Source organism: Hyperolius riggenbachi, chromosome 4 (genome assembly GCF_040937935.1).
Source record: "Hyperolius riggenbachi isolate aHypRig1 chromosome 4, aHypRig1.pri, whole genome shotgun sequence".
In the NCBI taxonomy this organism is placed as follows: domain Eukaryota; kingdom Metazoa; phylum Chordata; class Amphibia; order Anura; family Hyperoliidae; genus Hyperolius; species Hyperolius riggenbachi.
The window spans coordinates 274,390,618-274,409,454 of record NC_090649.1 but is presented as its reverse complement, the minus strand read 5'-3'; the positions used below and the strand labels follow the sequence as shown (position 1 = coordinate 274,409,454).

The 18,837-nt window shown below is 42.6% G+C and overlaps 1 protein-coding gene across 1 annotated transcript in view; it reads right to left on the bottom strand.

The window, feature by feature from the left end:
* METTL24 (methyltransferase like 24) overlaps nucleotides 1-18,837 on the bottom strand; it is a 97,571-nt gene that overhangs the window by 27,880 nt on the left and 50,854 nt on the right. The window contains exon 4 of the mRNA XM_068231280.1: nucleotides 5,616-5,844. Within this exon, the coding sequence (XP_068087381.1) occupies nucleotides 5,616-5,844 (229 nt within the window). The remainder of the gene's footprint in view (nucleotides 1-5,615; nucleotides 5,845-18,837) is intronic.

Here is an 18,837-nt window from a genome sequence, read left to right as displayed (position 1 = left end):
ATGGTATCGCTGTACTCAGGAGAAGTAGTATAATGTGTTTTGGGGTGTATTTTTACACCATACCCATGCTGGGTGGGAGAAATCTCTCTGTAAATGGACAATTGTGTGTAAAAAAAAATCAAACAATTGTCATTTACAGAGATATTTCTCCCACCCAGCATTGGTATGTGTAAAAATACACCCCAAAACACATTATACTACTTCTCCTGCGTACGGCAGTACCACATGTGTGGCACTTTTTTACACCCTAAGTGCGCTAAGGGGCCCAAAGTCCAATGAGTACCTTTAGGATTTCACAGGTCATTTTGCGACATTTGGTTTCAAGACTACTCCTCACGGTTTAGGGCCCCTAAAATGCCAGGGCAGTATAGGAACCCCACAAATGACCCCATTCTAGAAAGAAGACACCCAAAGGTATTCCGTTAGGAGTATGGTGAGTTCATAGAAGATTTTATTTTTTGTCACAAGTTAGCGGAAAATGACACTTTGTGAAAAAAAACAATTAAACTCAATTAAAATCAATTTCCTTGTGACAAAAAATAAAATCTTGTATGAACTCACTATACTCCTAACAGAATACCTTGGGGTGTCTTCTTTCTAAAATGGGGTCATTAGTGGGGTTCCTATACTGCCCTGGCATTTTAGGGGCCCTAAACCGTGAGGAGTAGTCTTGAAACAAAAATGACCTGTGAAATCCTAAAGGTACTCATTGGACTTTGGGCCCCTTAGCGCAGTTAGGGTGCAAAAAAGTGCCACACATGTGGTATCGCCGTACTCAGGAGAAGTAGTATAATGTGTTTTGGGGTGTATTTTTACACATACCCATGCTAAGTGGGAGAAATATCTCTGTAAATGGACAATTGTGTGTAAAAAAAAATCAAACAATTGTCATTTACAGAGATATTTCTCCCACCCAGCATGGGTATGTGTAAAAATACACCCCAAAACACATTATACTACTTCTCCTGAGTACGGCAATACCACATCTGTGGCACTTTTTTGCAGCCTAACTGCGCTAAGGGGCCCAAAGTCCAATGAGCACCTTTAGGCTTTACAGGGGTGCTTACAAATTAGCACCCCCCAAAATGCGAGGACAGTAAACACACCCCACAAATGACCCCATTTTGGAAAGTAGACACTTCAAGGTATTCAGAGAGGGGCATGGTGAGTCCGTGGCAGATTTCATTTTTTTTTTTGTCACAAGTTAGCAGAAATGGAAACTTTTTTTTTCTCTTGTCACAAACTCATTTTCCGCTGACTTGTGACAAAAAAATAATATCTTCTATGAACTCACTATGCCTCTCAGTGAATACTTTGGGATGTCTTCTTTCCAAAATGGAGTCATTTGGGGGGTATTTATACTATCCTGGAATTCTAGCCCCTCATGAAATATGACAGGTGGTCAGAAAAGTCAGAGATGCTACAAAATAGGAAAATTCACTTTTTGCACCATAGTTTGTAAACGCTATAACTTTTACCCAAACCAATAAATATAGGCTGAATGGGTTTTGTTTTTTTATCAAAAGCATGTTTGTCCACATTTTTCGTACTGCATGTATACAGAAATTTTACTTTATTTGAAAAACGTCAGCACAGAAAGTTAAAAAAATCATTTTTTTTGACAAAATTCATGTCTTTTTTGATGAATATAATAAAAAGTAAAAATCGCAGCAGCAATCAAATAGTACCAAAAGAAAGCTTTATTAGTGACAAGAAATGGAGCCAAAATTCATTTAAGGTCCGTACACACGCCGGACTTTAGGCAACGACGGGTCCGTCATTGCCTCCCGCTGGGTGGGCGTGCCAGCGACAGTCCGGCGTGTGTACGCTCTGTCGTCAGACTGATACGGCTTTTTCTGAGCGATCCGCCCGGCGGATCGCTCAGAAACAGCCGTATCAGTCTGACGACAGAGCGTACACACGCCGGACTGTCGCTGGCACGCCCACCCAGCGGGAGGCAACGACGGACCCGTCGTTGCCTAAAGTCCGGCGTGTGTACGGACCTTTAGGTGGTAGGTTGTATGAGTGAGCAATAAACCGTGAAAGCTGCAGTGGTCTGAATGGAAAAAAAGGGTCTGGTCCTTAAGGGGGGTAAATAAAGCCTACGGTCCTCAAGTGGTTAAATCACACTTGATGATTACTTGCAGATAAGGGGGGATTATACAGGCTAATCTCTATAAACAGACATAGGGCTTGATTCACAAAAGAGTGCTAACTGTTAGCACGGCCGTTTTTGCGCGAATTTTCGCATCACGCGCGATCACGAATTTTCGCGTGAAATTATAACGTTCTCGCGCGCAAACGCGAATTTTTACACAAAAACGCTATCTATTTTGCGCACAAATTTGCGTTTGCGCACAAAAACTATCGTTTCTCGTGAAAATTTGCGATCGCGCGCAATGCGAAAATTCGCGCACAAACGGCCGTGCTAACAGTTAGCACTCTTTTGTGAATCAAGCCCATAGAGTGAAACATATGTGTCTTGCTTGTCTTCTGTGCAAGAGCTTATGTACAGAGAGTTCTGAAGTGGCACACCTTTTGGGTGCTACACCTGGGTGCTAAGCCACATCACCCCAAAGTCAATAGTAGCAAGTAAGGTTAGGTCAGCACCGCACACGGTTGTCAGAATGCAGTGTTGAAGAAGGGGACCCTCAGTGGCCCCGAAACAATTGTCAAGTCTGTGCTGACTTATGCAGTAAATGGAACACTGCATTGTGACAGCGGTGTGCTGACCTAACCTTACTTGGTACTGTGCAAGAGTTTAGGTCCTCTTTAAAGCGGAATATAACCCTGCATTTCAACTTTGCTCTAAAACATTATTTACAGTATATTATATGCAACCAGCATTTTTTTTTACTAGACCAGCATTGGAAGGGTTACACAGGGCTTTAAAGTCCCTGGAGATTTCTGCAGACGCATCCAAACTTGAGTTAGATACTTTTTGTTTACATAAATGTATCTAAGTGTTTATTGTGACTCATCTCTCTCACTGAGAAGGAGTTGGAGGACAGCCAAAGAGTGTGTAACATTTCTAAATATATACACATAACTAAATAGAATGTAACTATCTGAACGTCTGCACGGAACTTAACCACTTGAGGACCCACCCTTTACCCCCCCTTAAGGACCAGCGCTGTTTTAGCTGATCTGTGCTGGGTGGGCTCTGCAGCCCCCAGCACAGATCAGCGTGCAGGCAGAGCGACCATATCGCCCCCCTTTTTTCCCCACTAGGGGGATGATGTGCTGGGGGGGTCTGATCGCTCCTGCCTGCCGGGTGTTGCGGGGGGGGGGGCACCTCAAAGCCCCCCTCCGCGGCGAAATCCTCCCCCTCCCTCTCCTACCTGGCCCCCCCTGGAGATCCGGGCTGCACAGGACGCTATCCGTCCTGTGCAGCCAGTGACAGGCTGTCTCCTGTCACATGGCGGCGATCCCCGGCCGCTGATTGGCCGGGGATCGCCGATCTGCCTTACGGCGCTGCTGCGCAGCAGCGCCGTACAATGTAAACAAAGCGGATTATTTCCGCTTGTGTTTACATTTAGCCTGCGAGCCGCCATCGGCGGCCCGCAGGCTATTCACGGAGCCCCCCGCCGTGAATTGACAGGAAGCAGCCGCTCGCACGAGCGGCTGCTTCCTGATTAATCAGCCTGCAGCTGGCGACGCAATACTGCGTCGCTGGTCCTGCAGCTGCCACTTTGCCGACGCACGGTATAAGCGTGCGGTCGGCAAGTGGTTAAAACCTCTGTGTTTAACCCTTCCAATGCTGGTCTAGTAAAAAAAATATGCTTTTTGCATATAATATGCTGTAAATAATGTTTTAGAGCAAAGTTGAAATGCAGGGTTATATTCCGCTTTAAACTAAATGGACATGCAAGACAATGTTTTCTGTGTTCTGAGTCTGAAACAAATAAGCCATTTGCAATAAATCAAACCCCACAAACTCAACCATGACCATTAGAACGTTTTTCATGCGATCCAAATGTCATAGCATCAGTTTTGAGTGCAGCGGGCATTTGGTACAGTATATATTATCTCCTACAAGCTTCGGCTGCTACCTGACCACAGTATAAGCATGATATGGGGACCAGCTCTGCGTATTGTTGCAATGTGTTATCCTGCAATACGTGAAGTCACCTTGGAGATGATTACTGTATGGGTAGAAATCAAACTATGGATCTTTTCCAAGATGCAATGCAAATTTTCTCATGAGGTTCTATGCACAAGACTTTAAACAATCTTTCCAGAAGAAAAATTTCATTTTTGGTTAGTTACCAAGAGTTATAGACTGCTTATTAGCTTCATACATGCCTTTGAGAATCTAATGCAACCGTGGACAAATTAGCATGCAATTCAGAAGCCAGCAGGAAATTTATAGGAATCAGCATCATTGACAAAAATTATAGGAAAGCAAAGATGCTAGGCTAGCTATAACTTGAAGGAGCCCTGGCTATCTGGCTTCCGGGATTTGTCCATCCTTAGTCTAATGTTGTACAAAGTGAATCCACCCTTTAAAGCCTTATATGCTAATGCTTCCTTACTTGAAATAATAATGCACCAATCTTATAAAAACCTAGCAAGTGTAGCAAGAGGATACAAGGTACCAATGTGTAAGAACTATCTACATGGCTCTTCTTAAAAGACAATAAACTGCTCATATCACCGCAAAAGAGGAGCTCACTTCCAATAACATCATGACCACAGAGAACTCTTGCAGATACCAAGGTAAGAAGCATTGGCATAGAAGGCTACAAACTGCAGACATTGACTAGGTGCTCTGCAATCAGTACATGTCAATGCCCAGATCCTTAGAGCAGCATTTAGTGTATAATGAAGAATGTATCAGGAATACGCTCTAGATCTAGTGTATGTTTCTATTCTGTCTCAAAGAGTAATGTCCATTTCAAACTTCAGCAACCAGATTCACTATTCTATTTATATTAATGTCTGAAAATACTCCTGACAGCTTGAAACAATCACAACGCCTACTGCACTTGAATCGGCTGTTACAGTTTAGTTAATCTAGGATGCTTTGCCGATGTGTCATCCCTACAATGTCCACATAGTATAACAAGTCACAATGTGACCCAGCTTTCCTTCTGCAATGCAAAACAAACAAGTAATAGGTAATGGTGACCATTCAGTATCACTGATTTATGTAAATAAGGAATATTGTATATGTTGTGTTGGGGATGGGTGGTGGAGAGAGTAGTTATTATAGTAGCCAGCTTACCTTAGGGGAAACCTTAGCAGTCGACTATGAAAAACTTAGTACAACTGATCATTTTCCCACTAAGCAGGGCTGGCCACAGGACACTGATGGCAGCTGTGCAAACATACAATCATTTCTCAGTCTCAATAAAAATAATGTGACTTGGCTATGGTATCAGTTATGTGGAGGTTCTTTTCTGCATCTGTTAGGATTACTGATATGTTTTTTCCTGTAAGCATTTCAAAAAAATCCCTTCTTCTATTGGTCCTTAGTTACCTCCTACTAGAGATCATACCACAAAGCTTATATTTGTGCAATAAACTGCAGAATTAATTAGTAAAGATCAAGGTCTGTAAAAAATATTAATAACAATGACCATATTACTTTACGGTACCCAAGAATCTCTTACCTTCCAATGTCCAAACTCATTGAGGATTGTACTTAGCTTCTTAGTATTGCTATGAAGTCTATGTGCAGCTATGGCTGGGTTAGGATCCCTCCAATCAACAGAAAGACGATGATGCCAAAGCCGCTCTCCTTCATGGATATGAGCAGATCCAATGCTTGGATCAAAACGGTGAACTTCACAACCTCCAGAAGCCATGTTGACCTCAAACAAGCTGTCATCATCCCCTAACCTAAAACACAATAGAACGTGTTTAGTAATCTCAGAGCCTTCAACTAGCTCAACCTTATAAACAATTACTGGAGTGTACTTTTTCCGGCAGCCGCCAGAGGGATACGTAGAGAGCGCACTTCTCTTGCGCAGACTGGCCGCGACGGGAGGAAGTTACGGGACCCAGTGGCGTACCTAGGGAATTTGACACCCGGGGCCATATGCAATTCACTTTTTCTCCTGAGTTTTTACACGTTGTCATAAAATGCCTTTTCAACCATCAGCAAACAAGAAAATACTCAAAATAAATTTGATAGCACTTTTTCACCAACTTTGGGGTACTTTTTTAAATTTAAAAATGCTGAAAAGATACTTTACAGAGGAGATGAAGCAGGTGAAAAAGTTAATTGCATATGGGTCCCAGTGCTAATTATTTACAGACACCCCCAAAAACATCCAATTTTTTTGATGGGAGGGTTGGCGGGTTGGGCGTCAAGCGTGTCGCTGCATATTTTGGGGGATTTGGGGGGAAAAGGAGTCATCAGGAAGTGGACGGAGCTAACCATTATGAAACTGTGTACTCTATACAGTGCTGCAGAAGATATCAGTGCCACTGGCTTCTGCGACAGCAGACTGCCCTGCATTACTGATTAATTACTCTGATCAGGATAAATAATCAATAGTCCAGGGCACTCTAGTATTACAGCAGTCAGTGCACATGGCTACTAATGACAAGGAACTTCTGAAGCACTAAACACATCCTGCCACCTCTCTCTGCTAATGTCCCAAGTGCAGCACAGCAATCACACTCTCTACTCAAACGTAAAAGTAAAGGAAAAGCGGGGGGTTGGAGGGCATATGTCACAAATCACCAAAAACCGATAATAAAGTGAAAAAATACAAAATTTATTAATATACTTAATCAAACACATTAAAAGGCACCAATATCCATTACCAGGAGGCCACACAGCACTCATCCAGACATCCAAACATACCACTACCTAGGATCACCTAGTGTGATCAGGGATCCCAGAACCACCTGCCAAGTTCAGGCCTGGGCATGGAGACTATATGGAAACTGACTCTTGTGCAGTAATACACACTGTAAACGTTTAAAAGGGGCCACTCTCTACTCACCCTGCTGCTCTGCACATTCACTCACTGCAGGCTGTGTAGAGAGCAAGGAAACATGTTGCCTATGGGACAGGAAGGGGGGAGGGGTGCTCCATCTAGTGTAGGAAGTAGCACAGTCACATGCACTGCTTGCTGCTATTTTCCCAAATGTTGCCCAAACTATAAGAAAAAGTCCCACGTGGAAGAAAACAGTGGCTGAGCACCACAGCGGCACCACTAGCCATGGCTACACCTGGTGCAGCCTTATGGTAGGTACGCCACTGACGGGACCCAGTACCGGCAATGCAGAAGATTGAGGATGGCTGTGTGGTAGTGATCAGTGCGCATGGAGCTAGAGGAAGCCCCAGGTATGTATAAAACTTTTATTTTATACGGTCTCTGGTACACTTTAAGATAAACTATGGCAAAGTGAAAAACTGTCCTAAGGTCTAACAAATCAAAATTCTAAAATCGTTTTGAAAATCATGAATGCTGTGTCCTTTAGGCTAAAGAGAAGAAGGACCATACAGCTTGTTATTAGAACATAGTTCAGAAGTCAACACCTTTGATAATATAGGGTACAATAGTGCACATGGCAGGGGTAGCTTGCACATCTGTGAGGGGACCATTGATGCTGTCACCCACTGAAAACATTTGGTGCATCTCGAAATTTAAAATACAACATATCACTTTCAAGACTACATTTTTGGCAGCAACACTATAAATGTACACAATATCATCTCATTAAAAAAACTATACTTTAAAGAGACTCTGAAGCGAGAATAAATCTCGCTTCAGAGCTCATAGTTAGCAGGGGCATGTGTGCCCCTGCTAAACCGCCGCTAGCCCGCGGCTTAACGGGGGTCCCTTCACCCCCAAACCCACCCCGCAAAAGTTGGTCGCAAATTTGGTCGTAAAAATCTCTTCCTGAAGGCAGGGCTATCGGCTGCAGCCCTGCCTCTCAGCGCCGTCTATCAGACGTGCATCGCCGCCTCTCCCCCGCCCCTCTCAGTGAAGGAAGACTGAAAGGGGCGGGGGAGAGGCGGAGATACGCGCTGACAGACGCGCGTGTGGCAGGGCTGCGGCGGTTAGCCCTGCCCCAACCAGGAAGCGCTCCCCCGCTGCACCGAGGGGATTTGGGGGTGAAGGGACCCCCATTAAGCTGCGGGATAGCGGCGTTTTAGCAGGGGCACACATGTCCCTGCTATCTATGAGGTCTGAAGCGAGATTTATTCTCGCTTCAGACTCTCTTTAAGCAATAATTTGAACAGGAGCTTGCTGTGGAAGATGTCGGCGCTATATAAATACTAAATAATAATATGAAAAAAAAAGTAAAGCTTTAGGAGTTCAGTTCAGCTAGAGCAACACTCCAGTGGTGTTAAGGGAACAGTAAAACTTTGAAGCATTGACAGAAAAATTGTGTTATAAGCAATAAACTATTGTAATAAAAGCATAAAACCTGCTTCTGATATTCATATTTTTAGTTATAGATCAGCTGGGAGGAGTAAAGGAAAGCTCTACTAAGACATGTGTTTCCAATAATGTTAGAAATGTGTAGTGTAAACTGTGAATAGATGTGCTATAAAAAAGAGCAGCCAAGTCAGGAGACGTAGTGAAGCATTATCTCAGAGAGTGCAATCACCCTTCACATTATAAATATAACAGGCCCATTTGTCTAATGGAGAAAAAGTTTTCAGTATTTGTTTATGTTGCTATGGAAGATGAATATATACAGTCTTTAAAATAGTATTTCAAGGGAATTCCTACTTTTATGAAGAGACGTGGCTGTTGTGCACCACGCGCATCTGTTTATCTGCAGCAAGTATGCAGCTAATATAGGCAGAGGGAGAGACCTGCATGGTTCTAATGGTTTTGGACCTGCACCCACATACCCATTACCAACAGCCAGGCTGACATCCACACTGTTAAGACATGTAACCACACCTTGCAACCTTTCCTCCTAAAAATACCACTAGCAGCCCAAGGTTGAGTTCACACTATGACGTCGTGCAGGATAGGACTTTGAGTTCCGCCACCATAAGTGACATCAGGGCTGTGGAGTTGGTACAAAAATCATCCAACTCCAACTCCGACTCCTCAGTTTATGACACCACCGAATCCAACTCCCGACTCCAGGTACCCAAAATAGCTCAGATTCTGACTCTTTAGTCTAATACTTACCAGGGCAGTGAATTTAGTACAAAAATCATCTGACTCCGACTCCCGACTCCTCAGTTTATGAAACCACCGACTCCAACTCCGACTCCAGGCACCCAAAATTGCTCAGACTCCTCGACTCCAACTCCACAGCCCTGAGTGACATAACAGACATAATAGTCAAGTCAGAACATGTCTGATAGGATTCTATGTTTTACAAAGGATCCGTTGACATGTTGATTGGTCTGTTGAAGTCGATCCCATAAAACAAACTTACTTCATTACTTAGTGTGAACCTAGCCTGAAGATTTTATAAATACGTATGTTCACATGTAAAGAATGTCAAAACAAGGTGGCACACACTGGTAGATCTCATCTCACATACTGTAAATCTGCTAGCTAACAGAATTTGCCAATGGTGCAGGTGGTAACTGAGTGAAACGTATAATGAAGAGCTGTGTTATTTCACTGCGATAACTCTGAGCATGCTGCCATATGCATTAAACATCCTATTTTATTCTCAGCACCTGATTGTCTGTTTAAAGTCAACCCTGTGAAGCTCCATAAAGCTTACCATCCACTAGCAGACTTTTTCCCGACTTGCCCAAAAGATAGATTCCTCTCTGATTGATGTCTGATTAGAAAGCGATCTATCATTGCTACACACTGCACATCAATTGTTAATAGATTTCAGCATGTCCGTAGTGAAATGACGGCATGTATGCATTCACGTACACCACCAGATTACGGGCTTACTAAAAGATGGCAGCACAGAGGAAGGAACGCAACGTCTGGAGAGGAAAGTGTCAAAGCGATTTGTGGTGTAATATACTGCATGGGGTCTGGGGAGCATAATTAGCAGGAGGGGGCAGATACTGCTGCACAACAACCCCACTGACCACTAAAAGTAACGACGGTCAGTTTCTGCTAGAAATCTAGATTACGAGCTGGTGGCATGCTGTTAGCAACAATCTTCTGCAAATTTGATCAGTGTGTCTCAGCAAAACACCTATCCTGTCTGTAAATGATGAGTCACATTACTGAGTGACAAAATCGATAGGGAGGAGTCCCAGACGGCACCGCAGATGAATGCAGGAATGCTGCTGTGATAGACTGGAGGATAGCGGGAACGAGGCCGGGCGGTTATACCGGGAAGCCGCGCAGGGAGAGACCGCTAGCAAAACTCTAAGCTTGTCACAAGATGCAGCCAAATGTGAGTGGATTCTTTGAATACATCTTAAAGTTTTAACGGCATATTGTGCTATGATCATTGTTAATGTTCTGAGGTAAATCACTGGTGTGTCATGACAAGAGGAAGAGAGTACAACAAGTGATACTGGTCGAGTGACGAGGGGAGCCCAGGGAATGCCCCACAGGTCTGAGCTAGCTACTGTAGAGGTAGCCCAGCTGACTCAATGAGTCGTGTACAAATCGGGTGTCGATGGAGGTTTACTCATGTAAAGTTGTTGATGCGCTGATGTGATGTAAAGGACTTATGTGATCTGGCAGATATCTATCAGACCAAATATCCCTGTGTGGCCAGCGCCATGAAAAGTCATACTATAAGTTTAAATAAGAATAATAATAGATCTGTAGCGTGGAAACATAAAATAATCCATGTCTGGATTTAGATTTTAAAGTGCCCCATAAAATCTGACAATTATATAATTTTTCTTCTCATTTAACATCTACCTTATAATCATTGGACACTGGTACCAATATAAAACAAATCAGCTTTTTTAAGATTTAGAATGAAGATAGCTTTTTGGCTCGAGAATTACTCATAACAGATTCTGCCAAGTGTTCTGACCAGCCAGCAGGAACTTGTGCCAAGTGTCTAGGAGGATAAGATGTAGCCCACAGGGAATGATAGGGCCCCAGCACTGCCTGGATAAAGGAACGCAGGCAGAGCACAAACATTCTCTAAGTTGTGCTACTTCAGGATTCCTTAGACTGGCCTTTACTTCACAGACACAAATACTACATTCATTATAAAGCTGGCTATGTAAAGTAGGGGGGTTTTAACATTTCAGCTCCAGAATACGTAATCATTGAATCCTGGGAAGACATTTCCAACCAAAGTAGAAATGAAGTATCAGCTATATTTTCTGTTCACATACAAGCTAACCAAGGAACACTTTGTAAGGCAACAATGTAAATAAATGCAATTGGAGTTCAAAAAAAACACATGAGGTTTCAGAAATATAGGCAGATGTGTTTGGTGTGTATGACTACCAACAAAACAAAAAGGAATCTTCTTTCTCTGATGTTACAGCTAAAAGTTATTGTTTGATTGGATGCTACTAAACAGATACAGGATTGGTTGCTATGCCAACTGCATTGATTATTCACTCTGACATGTTACTAAACTAAAGCTCCATACACACGCTCGATCGCCGTGTCCAAAATCACTGACGGGTCACCCGAGCCATAGAGAAACATGACATTACCTTGCACATTCAGTTGTAACTGACAGCAGCTGATATATAACTGACAGCAACTGGTATATTTCAGTTCTGACAAAATATTGTCAGAACTAGAAGGGATCACTGTAAAAAAAATGGTGAGCTTCTGAGAGGAACTGACTGAGGTAAGTATGTATTATTCATTTGCAGCTACATCATGTGTTTATTTAAAATAATTTTACTCAGTTCAGGTTCCCTTTAACCACTCGCCTTCCCATCCTTAACTTCTAACCTTAACCTCCCTCTTCCTTAAAGAGAAACTCCAACCTAGAATTGAACTTTATCCCAATCAGTAGCTGATACCCCCTTTTACATGAGAAATATAATGATTTTCACAAACAGACCATCAGGGGCGCTGTATGACTGATTTTGTGCTGAAACCCCTCCCACAAGAAGCTCTGAGTACCGCGGTACTCTGGGCAAACTGCCACAATGTAACAATGTTCACAGACAGGAATTAGCTGTTTACAGCTGTCTCTAACAGCCAAAACAGCTAGGAGCAGCTACATAACCTGCCCACAGTAAAAATGTCACCATGTAATACATGTCAGAATGTGAATCTGGGAGAGGAAAGATTTTACAATGAGCAAACACTGCCCTAATCATTTATACATAATTATGGTAAAAATGAAGCACTTTTTTACTACATTATTTTCACTGGAGTTCCTCTTTAAGCTATCCCTTAACCTCCCCTGTTAGCCCTAACCCTATCCCCCTCCTTAACTCCTAACCTTAGCCCTAACTCTTAACTACCCCTGCTTAACTCCTAACCTTAACCCCCCTCCTCAACTCCTAACCTTAACCCTAACCCTCCTTAACCCCTTACCTTAAGCAACTCCCCCTCCTTAACCCCTAACCTTAACCTCCCTCCTTAACCGCTAAACTCCCACTCAACTACTAACCTTAACCCCCCCCCCCCCTCCTTCCATAACTCCTAACCTGGGGTGGGGGTAGGGTTAAGTTTAGGAATCAAGGAGGTGGGATTACGGATTAGGGTTGAGGTTGGGCATTGAGGAGGGGGCAGAGTAGATAAAGTTAGGGGTTAAGGGGGGTAAGGGTTAGGAGTTAAAGAGACACTGAAGCGAAAAAATGTATGATATCATGAATTGGTTGTGTAGTATGGGTAATTACTAGAACATTGGTAGCAAAAAAAATATTCTCTTATTTTTATTTTCAGTTATACAACTTTTTTTTATAACATTGCACAATTCTCTAACATTTGCAGTTTACACACTACTCAGCATTCTAAAGTTTTTGCAGAACAGGCAGTGAACTTTTGACCTGTCCTGAACTGTTCTCTGCAAAAGAAAAACACAATACAGCTGAGATAACCTAATCAGAAGTCAGAGCTCTCCACCACTTGAAGGTTGCAGAGCTCAATGGCTATTTGCATAGATAACAACAGGAGTTTCTTAACTCTTCCTGTACTGGAAACACATATTAGACTTATGTCTCTGCTCCTAATGCTTTATTTCTTAGCTGAACTACACAACCAATTCATTATATCAAAAAAAAACTAAACATTAGCTTACCTGGTAATTTAATTTTAAGTAACCCTCCAGGACAGGTATACATCGAGATCCGGTCCCTCCCAGGAAACAGGAAACATCCACAAGCCTCTCTATAAATTAAAAGATTTGTCAGGTGCTCGGCAGTATTATAAAAGAAAACAATTCCCAACAGGTCTCAACTACCTGACACCTAACCATAACACATACATTAAATGTATTTCCTAATTCATATACACAGTATAAACATAGTATCGTGCATTTTAATATATTATAATGATATAATAGGGTGGGTTACCCCACCTGTCCTGGAGGGTTACTTAAAATTAAATTACCAGGTAAGCTAATGTTTAGTTTTTTCCATTAACCCTCCAGGACAGGTATACATCGAGATGATAATCAAGAAAACACTAACCTTAGGGTGGGCTGACCGCCTGCAAAACTTTTCTGCCAAAGTCCTGGTCAGACGATGATATACTATCCAATCTGTAGTGCCGCATGAACGTTCCCAGATTCTTCCACGTCGCCGCCTTACAGATTTCCAGAGGAGAAGCACCAGCTCTGAAGGCCCAAGTTGTCGCTGTCCCCCTGGTTGAATGAGCTTTAAGATCCTTAGGAGGTATAGTCTCCATAATCTTATATGCCTCCAGAATGCATAGCTTAATCCAATTTGCAATCGTTCTTTTTGAAGCTTTCTGCCCGATCAATTTCCCCGTATAATTTACAAATAGGGCTTCAGTTTTCCTAATACTTTGTACTCTCTGCAAATAATCTAACAGTATTTGTCTCACATCCAGAGAATGCCTATCTTTCTCTTTATCATTTGATGGGTTTGCATAGAAACTAGGCAATATGATCTCTTGAGAACGGTAAAATAAATCTCCTACTTTTGGAATAAACTCGGAACTTGTTCTGAGAACTACTCTGTCCTCATAGAAAATACAATACGGCTTTTCGCAGGAAAGAGCTTCTAGTTCACTTACTCTCCTAGCGGACGTAATTGCCACCAAAAAAATAGTTTTTAAAGTAAGTAAACGTAAATCCATATCTTTCGAAGAACAAAAGGGCGGTTTTGTAAGAGCTTTAAGAACTAATGACAGATCCCATTTTGGAAAGGGTTTAACACATATCGGCCTGTTCCTTTCTACTGATTTAACAAAACGAATAATTAAAGGATGTACTGCCAACTGTTTGTCTAAAAAAACGGAGAGAGCTGAAATCTGAACCTTAATCGTGCTTAAGGCCAATTTCCTGTCAATTCCACTCTGGAGAAATTCTAACACAGTAGCTATCTCATTGGAGTTAAACCCTGTCTGTTCCTTCCACAGATTAAAGGTTTTCCAATATTTCAAATATATAGCACGCGTATTTTTCTTCCGACTTTTAACTAAGGTTTCCACTACCTTATCAGATAGCCCATAACTTTTAAGTATCAACTCTTCAGTAGCCAGGCCGTTAGTTTCCATTTGTTCAGATCTGGCACTATTTGTCCCTGAACTAATACTAATCTTTCCAGATATGGAAGTGGTAATGGTTCCACTGTCTTTAACTTCAGAAGCAGTGGATACCATGACCTTCTCGGCCAATTTGGTGCAATGAGAATCACTGTTGTTCTGGACATTGTGATCTTCCTCAGCACTAATGGCAGCAGATTTAAAGGTGGGAAAGCATACGCTAGTTCGAAATCCCAGATTTGTGCAAGAGCGTCTATTGCCGTTGGATTGTCTCTGGTATTCAGGGAAAAGAAACGTTGACATTTGGCATTTTCCCTGTTGGCAAACAAATCTATGACAGGAGTCCCCCAGATTGCTGTTATCCATTGATATACCTCGTGATTCAACTCCCATTCCATGTTCGACAACTGTTTGCGACTGAGCAGATCTGCTAGTACATTCAAAGAGCCTTTCAGATGGATAGCTGTGAGAGACAACAGACTTCTCTCCGCTAAATCCAGAATCTCCAGTGAGAGTGACAGTAGCTTGCGAGACCTTGTTCCCCCTTGGCGATTTATATATGCCACTACTGTAGAATTGTCTGTCCTTATCTGAACATGCTTCGATTCTACAAGATGTTGTGTTGCCACTAGTGCTAGTTTCACCGCCATCAGCTCTCTGTAATTTGAAGACTGATCTTTCATATGAGGCTGCCATAGACCCTGCACCTTGAAGTCCTGAACATGAGCCCCCCATCCTGACAAACTTGCGTCTGTGGTTACTATTAGTTGTGTCGGAAACACCCACTGCTTGCCCTGAGTCAGGTTGTGATTCACAGTCCACCATTGTAAGTCTTCTTTCACAATGTTCGGAATTTGTATCACTTGATCTAACGATTCCATTGATTTGCTCCAATTCCCTAGAATCCATGTTTGCAGTGATCGAGCATGCTTCATTGCCCACTGTACTGCTGGTGCTACTGAATTCAGAAGACCCAATAATCTCATCCCATCTCGAATAGATATTCTTTCTAACGTTCTGAAATTTTCTACCTGGTGAACTACTTTTAATACTTTCTGCTCTGGTAGAAACATTTTTTGTTGAATCGAATCTATAATGAATCCCAGAAACACTATATTCTGTGTCGGCTCCAGCTGTGACTTTTCTAGGCTGACAATCCATCCTGCTGCATGCAGTTCCCTTAATACTGTCTCCCTGTGTCCTAATAATATTTGTTTTGACTCTGCAAATATTAGAAGATCGTCCAGGTAGGGGACAATCATTATCCCCTGTTTGTGTAGGGAGGATACTAGTTCCGCAATCACTTTGGTGAAAATTCTTGGAGCTGACTTTATGCCAAAGGGGAGGCAGCGAAATTGATAATGGGTCACTCCTGTAGTTTCTTTTATCGCAAACCTGAGAAATCTCTGGGATCTTAACTCGATCGGAACATGCCAATATGCATCCTTGAGGTCTATGCTTACCATGAAACAATTGGCAGTCAACAGATTTCTGAGGGAAAAAATCGACTCCATTCTGAACTTCTGATGTTTTATGAATGGGTTCAAGGGTTTGAGATTCAGGATGAGACGGAATTTTCCCGACGGCTTTTTCACCAAGAAAATTGTCGAGTAAAATCCTCTCCCCTGCTCCAAGATTGGCACCAAAGTAACTACGTTTCTTTGCAACATGTCCTGCAGAATGGAACTTATCGCTGTCTGTTCCTCTGTTGAGTGTAGTCCTTTTGTAATCACAAATCTTGTCGGTGGTTTTTGCTGAAACACAATATGGTATCCCGACTGGACTAGATTCAGAATGAATGGGCTGGTTGCAAATTTTTGCCAATGTGGTAGGAATAGGCCCAACCTTCCTCCCACGGGTGGCTCGTCGTCACTGCTGCTTCCTTGCGGAAGACTCAGTGCTACCAAACAGGGCGTTTGGTTTGTTTTGCTCTCGGGAAAATGACCAGGGTTTGCGTCTAGCCTGAGGTTTAGGTTTATTTTCCTGTCGGTTTTTACGAAAAAACTTCTTCCCTTGTCTAAATTGCCTCTTTTTGGGAAAACCTTTTTTATTATCTGAAGACCTTTCCAATATTTCATCTAATTGAGGGCCAAATAACAGGTCACCTGCAAAAGGTATAGTACATAATTTATTTTTGGATATATTACTACCCTCCCAGGTCTTAATCCAAATATTCCGTCTAGCAACATTGGATAAAGCTGCGGCCCTGGCCGTAAGGCGAATGGACTGTTGCAGCGTCAATAATAAAATTAATTGCTTTGAACATTACCGTAAATGAGTTAAGAATTATTTCTTTGCTGGACCCCATCTTAATATGACGCATCACTTGATGCATCCATAAGTCTAGCGTACGTCCTACACAAGTAGTAGCCGCAGCAGGGCGAAAATTCGCACATATTGCTGACCACGTCTTTTTTAACGCAAATTCTGCCTTTTTATCCGAAGGATCTTTTAAAAACCCCAGGTCTTCAAAAGATAACTCGTTTTCTTTCTGTACCTGAGAAAAAGCTGCATCTAGTTTAGGACATTTATCCCATTGTCTGCAATCATCCTCTGCAAAAGGGAATCTTCGTTTAAATCCTCTAGATAAAAAAACTTTTCTATCAGGGTTTTTCCACTGACTATCAATTAACTGTTTTGTTGAAGTATGGACCGGAAAAACCATTGGTTTAGATCCCTCCATACCCGCATACAATGCGTCGTGAGTAGATAGAGATGTCGGGGAATCCTCATTTAAACCTAATGAATCATAAATTGCTTTTAAAAGCTCATCAGTTTCATTGGCTGAAAACCTAAACTTAGACAGTTTATCCTGGTCCTTGTCTGAAAGTTCATCTTCAGAATCACACTCAGAAATTTCTTCTGAGTATTCTTCTGGTTCAGAATCCGATAAAATAGGTCGATCTGTTTTAGCTGTAGCTTTCCCATGCTTTGCAGTTGGTATTACATTATCAGCTGATTTTTCACTGGGATTGTTAATTCCGGCTATTTGTGTTTGATCTATAATTTGTGAAATCTGTGCCGAATGTAAACTTGGATTTAATGCCCCAGAAGGCTGGTCCACAATAATAGGTTGCTGTATCACCGATTGTGCAACAGGAACGGTTGGAAATACAGTTCCCGAGGTACCAGGTACATGAGCAATTACAACTGGCGGTTGATTAACCGATGATTGTGCAGCCATAGATTCCCTAAAGACTTTCATAGATTCCGTCATTTCTTTACGGACCATTTTAAGAAAATCCTTATAAGCTACCGCTGATTCTTCGTTTAGAACTCTTGTAGCACATGACTGACAAAGTAATTTATTCCAAGGCACTGGCAGTTTTATGTTACAAGAGGGACAGCGTTTCTTAGGCCTAACAGCTTCTGATGCTTCTGTAGCCGTAGTAGTATTGGTAGATGTAGTAGAAGCAGTCACAGAAGCTGCAGGATTCTGAAATAAAACATACCAAAACAACTTTTGTAACCTACTATACAAAAATCGGGGTATATTATACACAAGAAATGATACAAAACTTTATATGCCAAGTTGTATCATCAATCATCCTCCCCATCAGCAGCCCCAGCATTGAGCCATCTCATCTACAGTCAACACATAAACAACTGTTTTTTTGTGTTTTAAAAACGATACCTTGTTGGTATCCTGCCTCGGCTCCTGCCCTCTGGGATCATCCTGAGTGGCCGGTTGACCTGCTCCTGATCCCGCTGCTGAATCCATATTGCGTCCTGCACGAGTGCAGAGACGCGGAGGACGCCACCAGTTCTTCTACCGAGCGGGCGGAAATGCGTCATCCGGAAGCGGAAACACTCCGTCCGCCATCTTGGATGCTGGCACGCTGCGTACTCCGGCCTCCGCCTCCTCACAGCGCACTCCCCGCATTTCCAGTCGGCGGCGCCTGCCATACGAAGAACCACCATATGCAGCCTTCTCTCCCCCGGACACAACTATGCTTATGGAGAGGTAAGCGGGCACATAGGAGATCCATAGCCTAATGTATCCATCTGCACCCGCAGCGCCAACAGCCCTTAGCCACCCAGGCTCTCCAGGACATGCAGCGCTGTACAGAGAGACCTGTTCCTGGAACAGGAAACATCTATACTGCCGAGCACCTGACAAATCTTTTAATTTATAGAGAGGCTTGTGGATGTTTCCTGTTTCCTGGGAGGGACCGGATCTCGATGTATACCTGTCCTGGAGGGTTAATGGAAAAAATTTGGCTTCAATGTCTCTTTAAGGAGGGGGGCTTAAAGGTTAGGGTTAAGGTTAGGCATTAAGGAGGGGGACAAAGAGGTTACGGTTAGGGGTTAAGAAGAT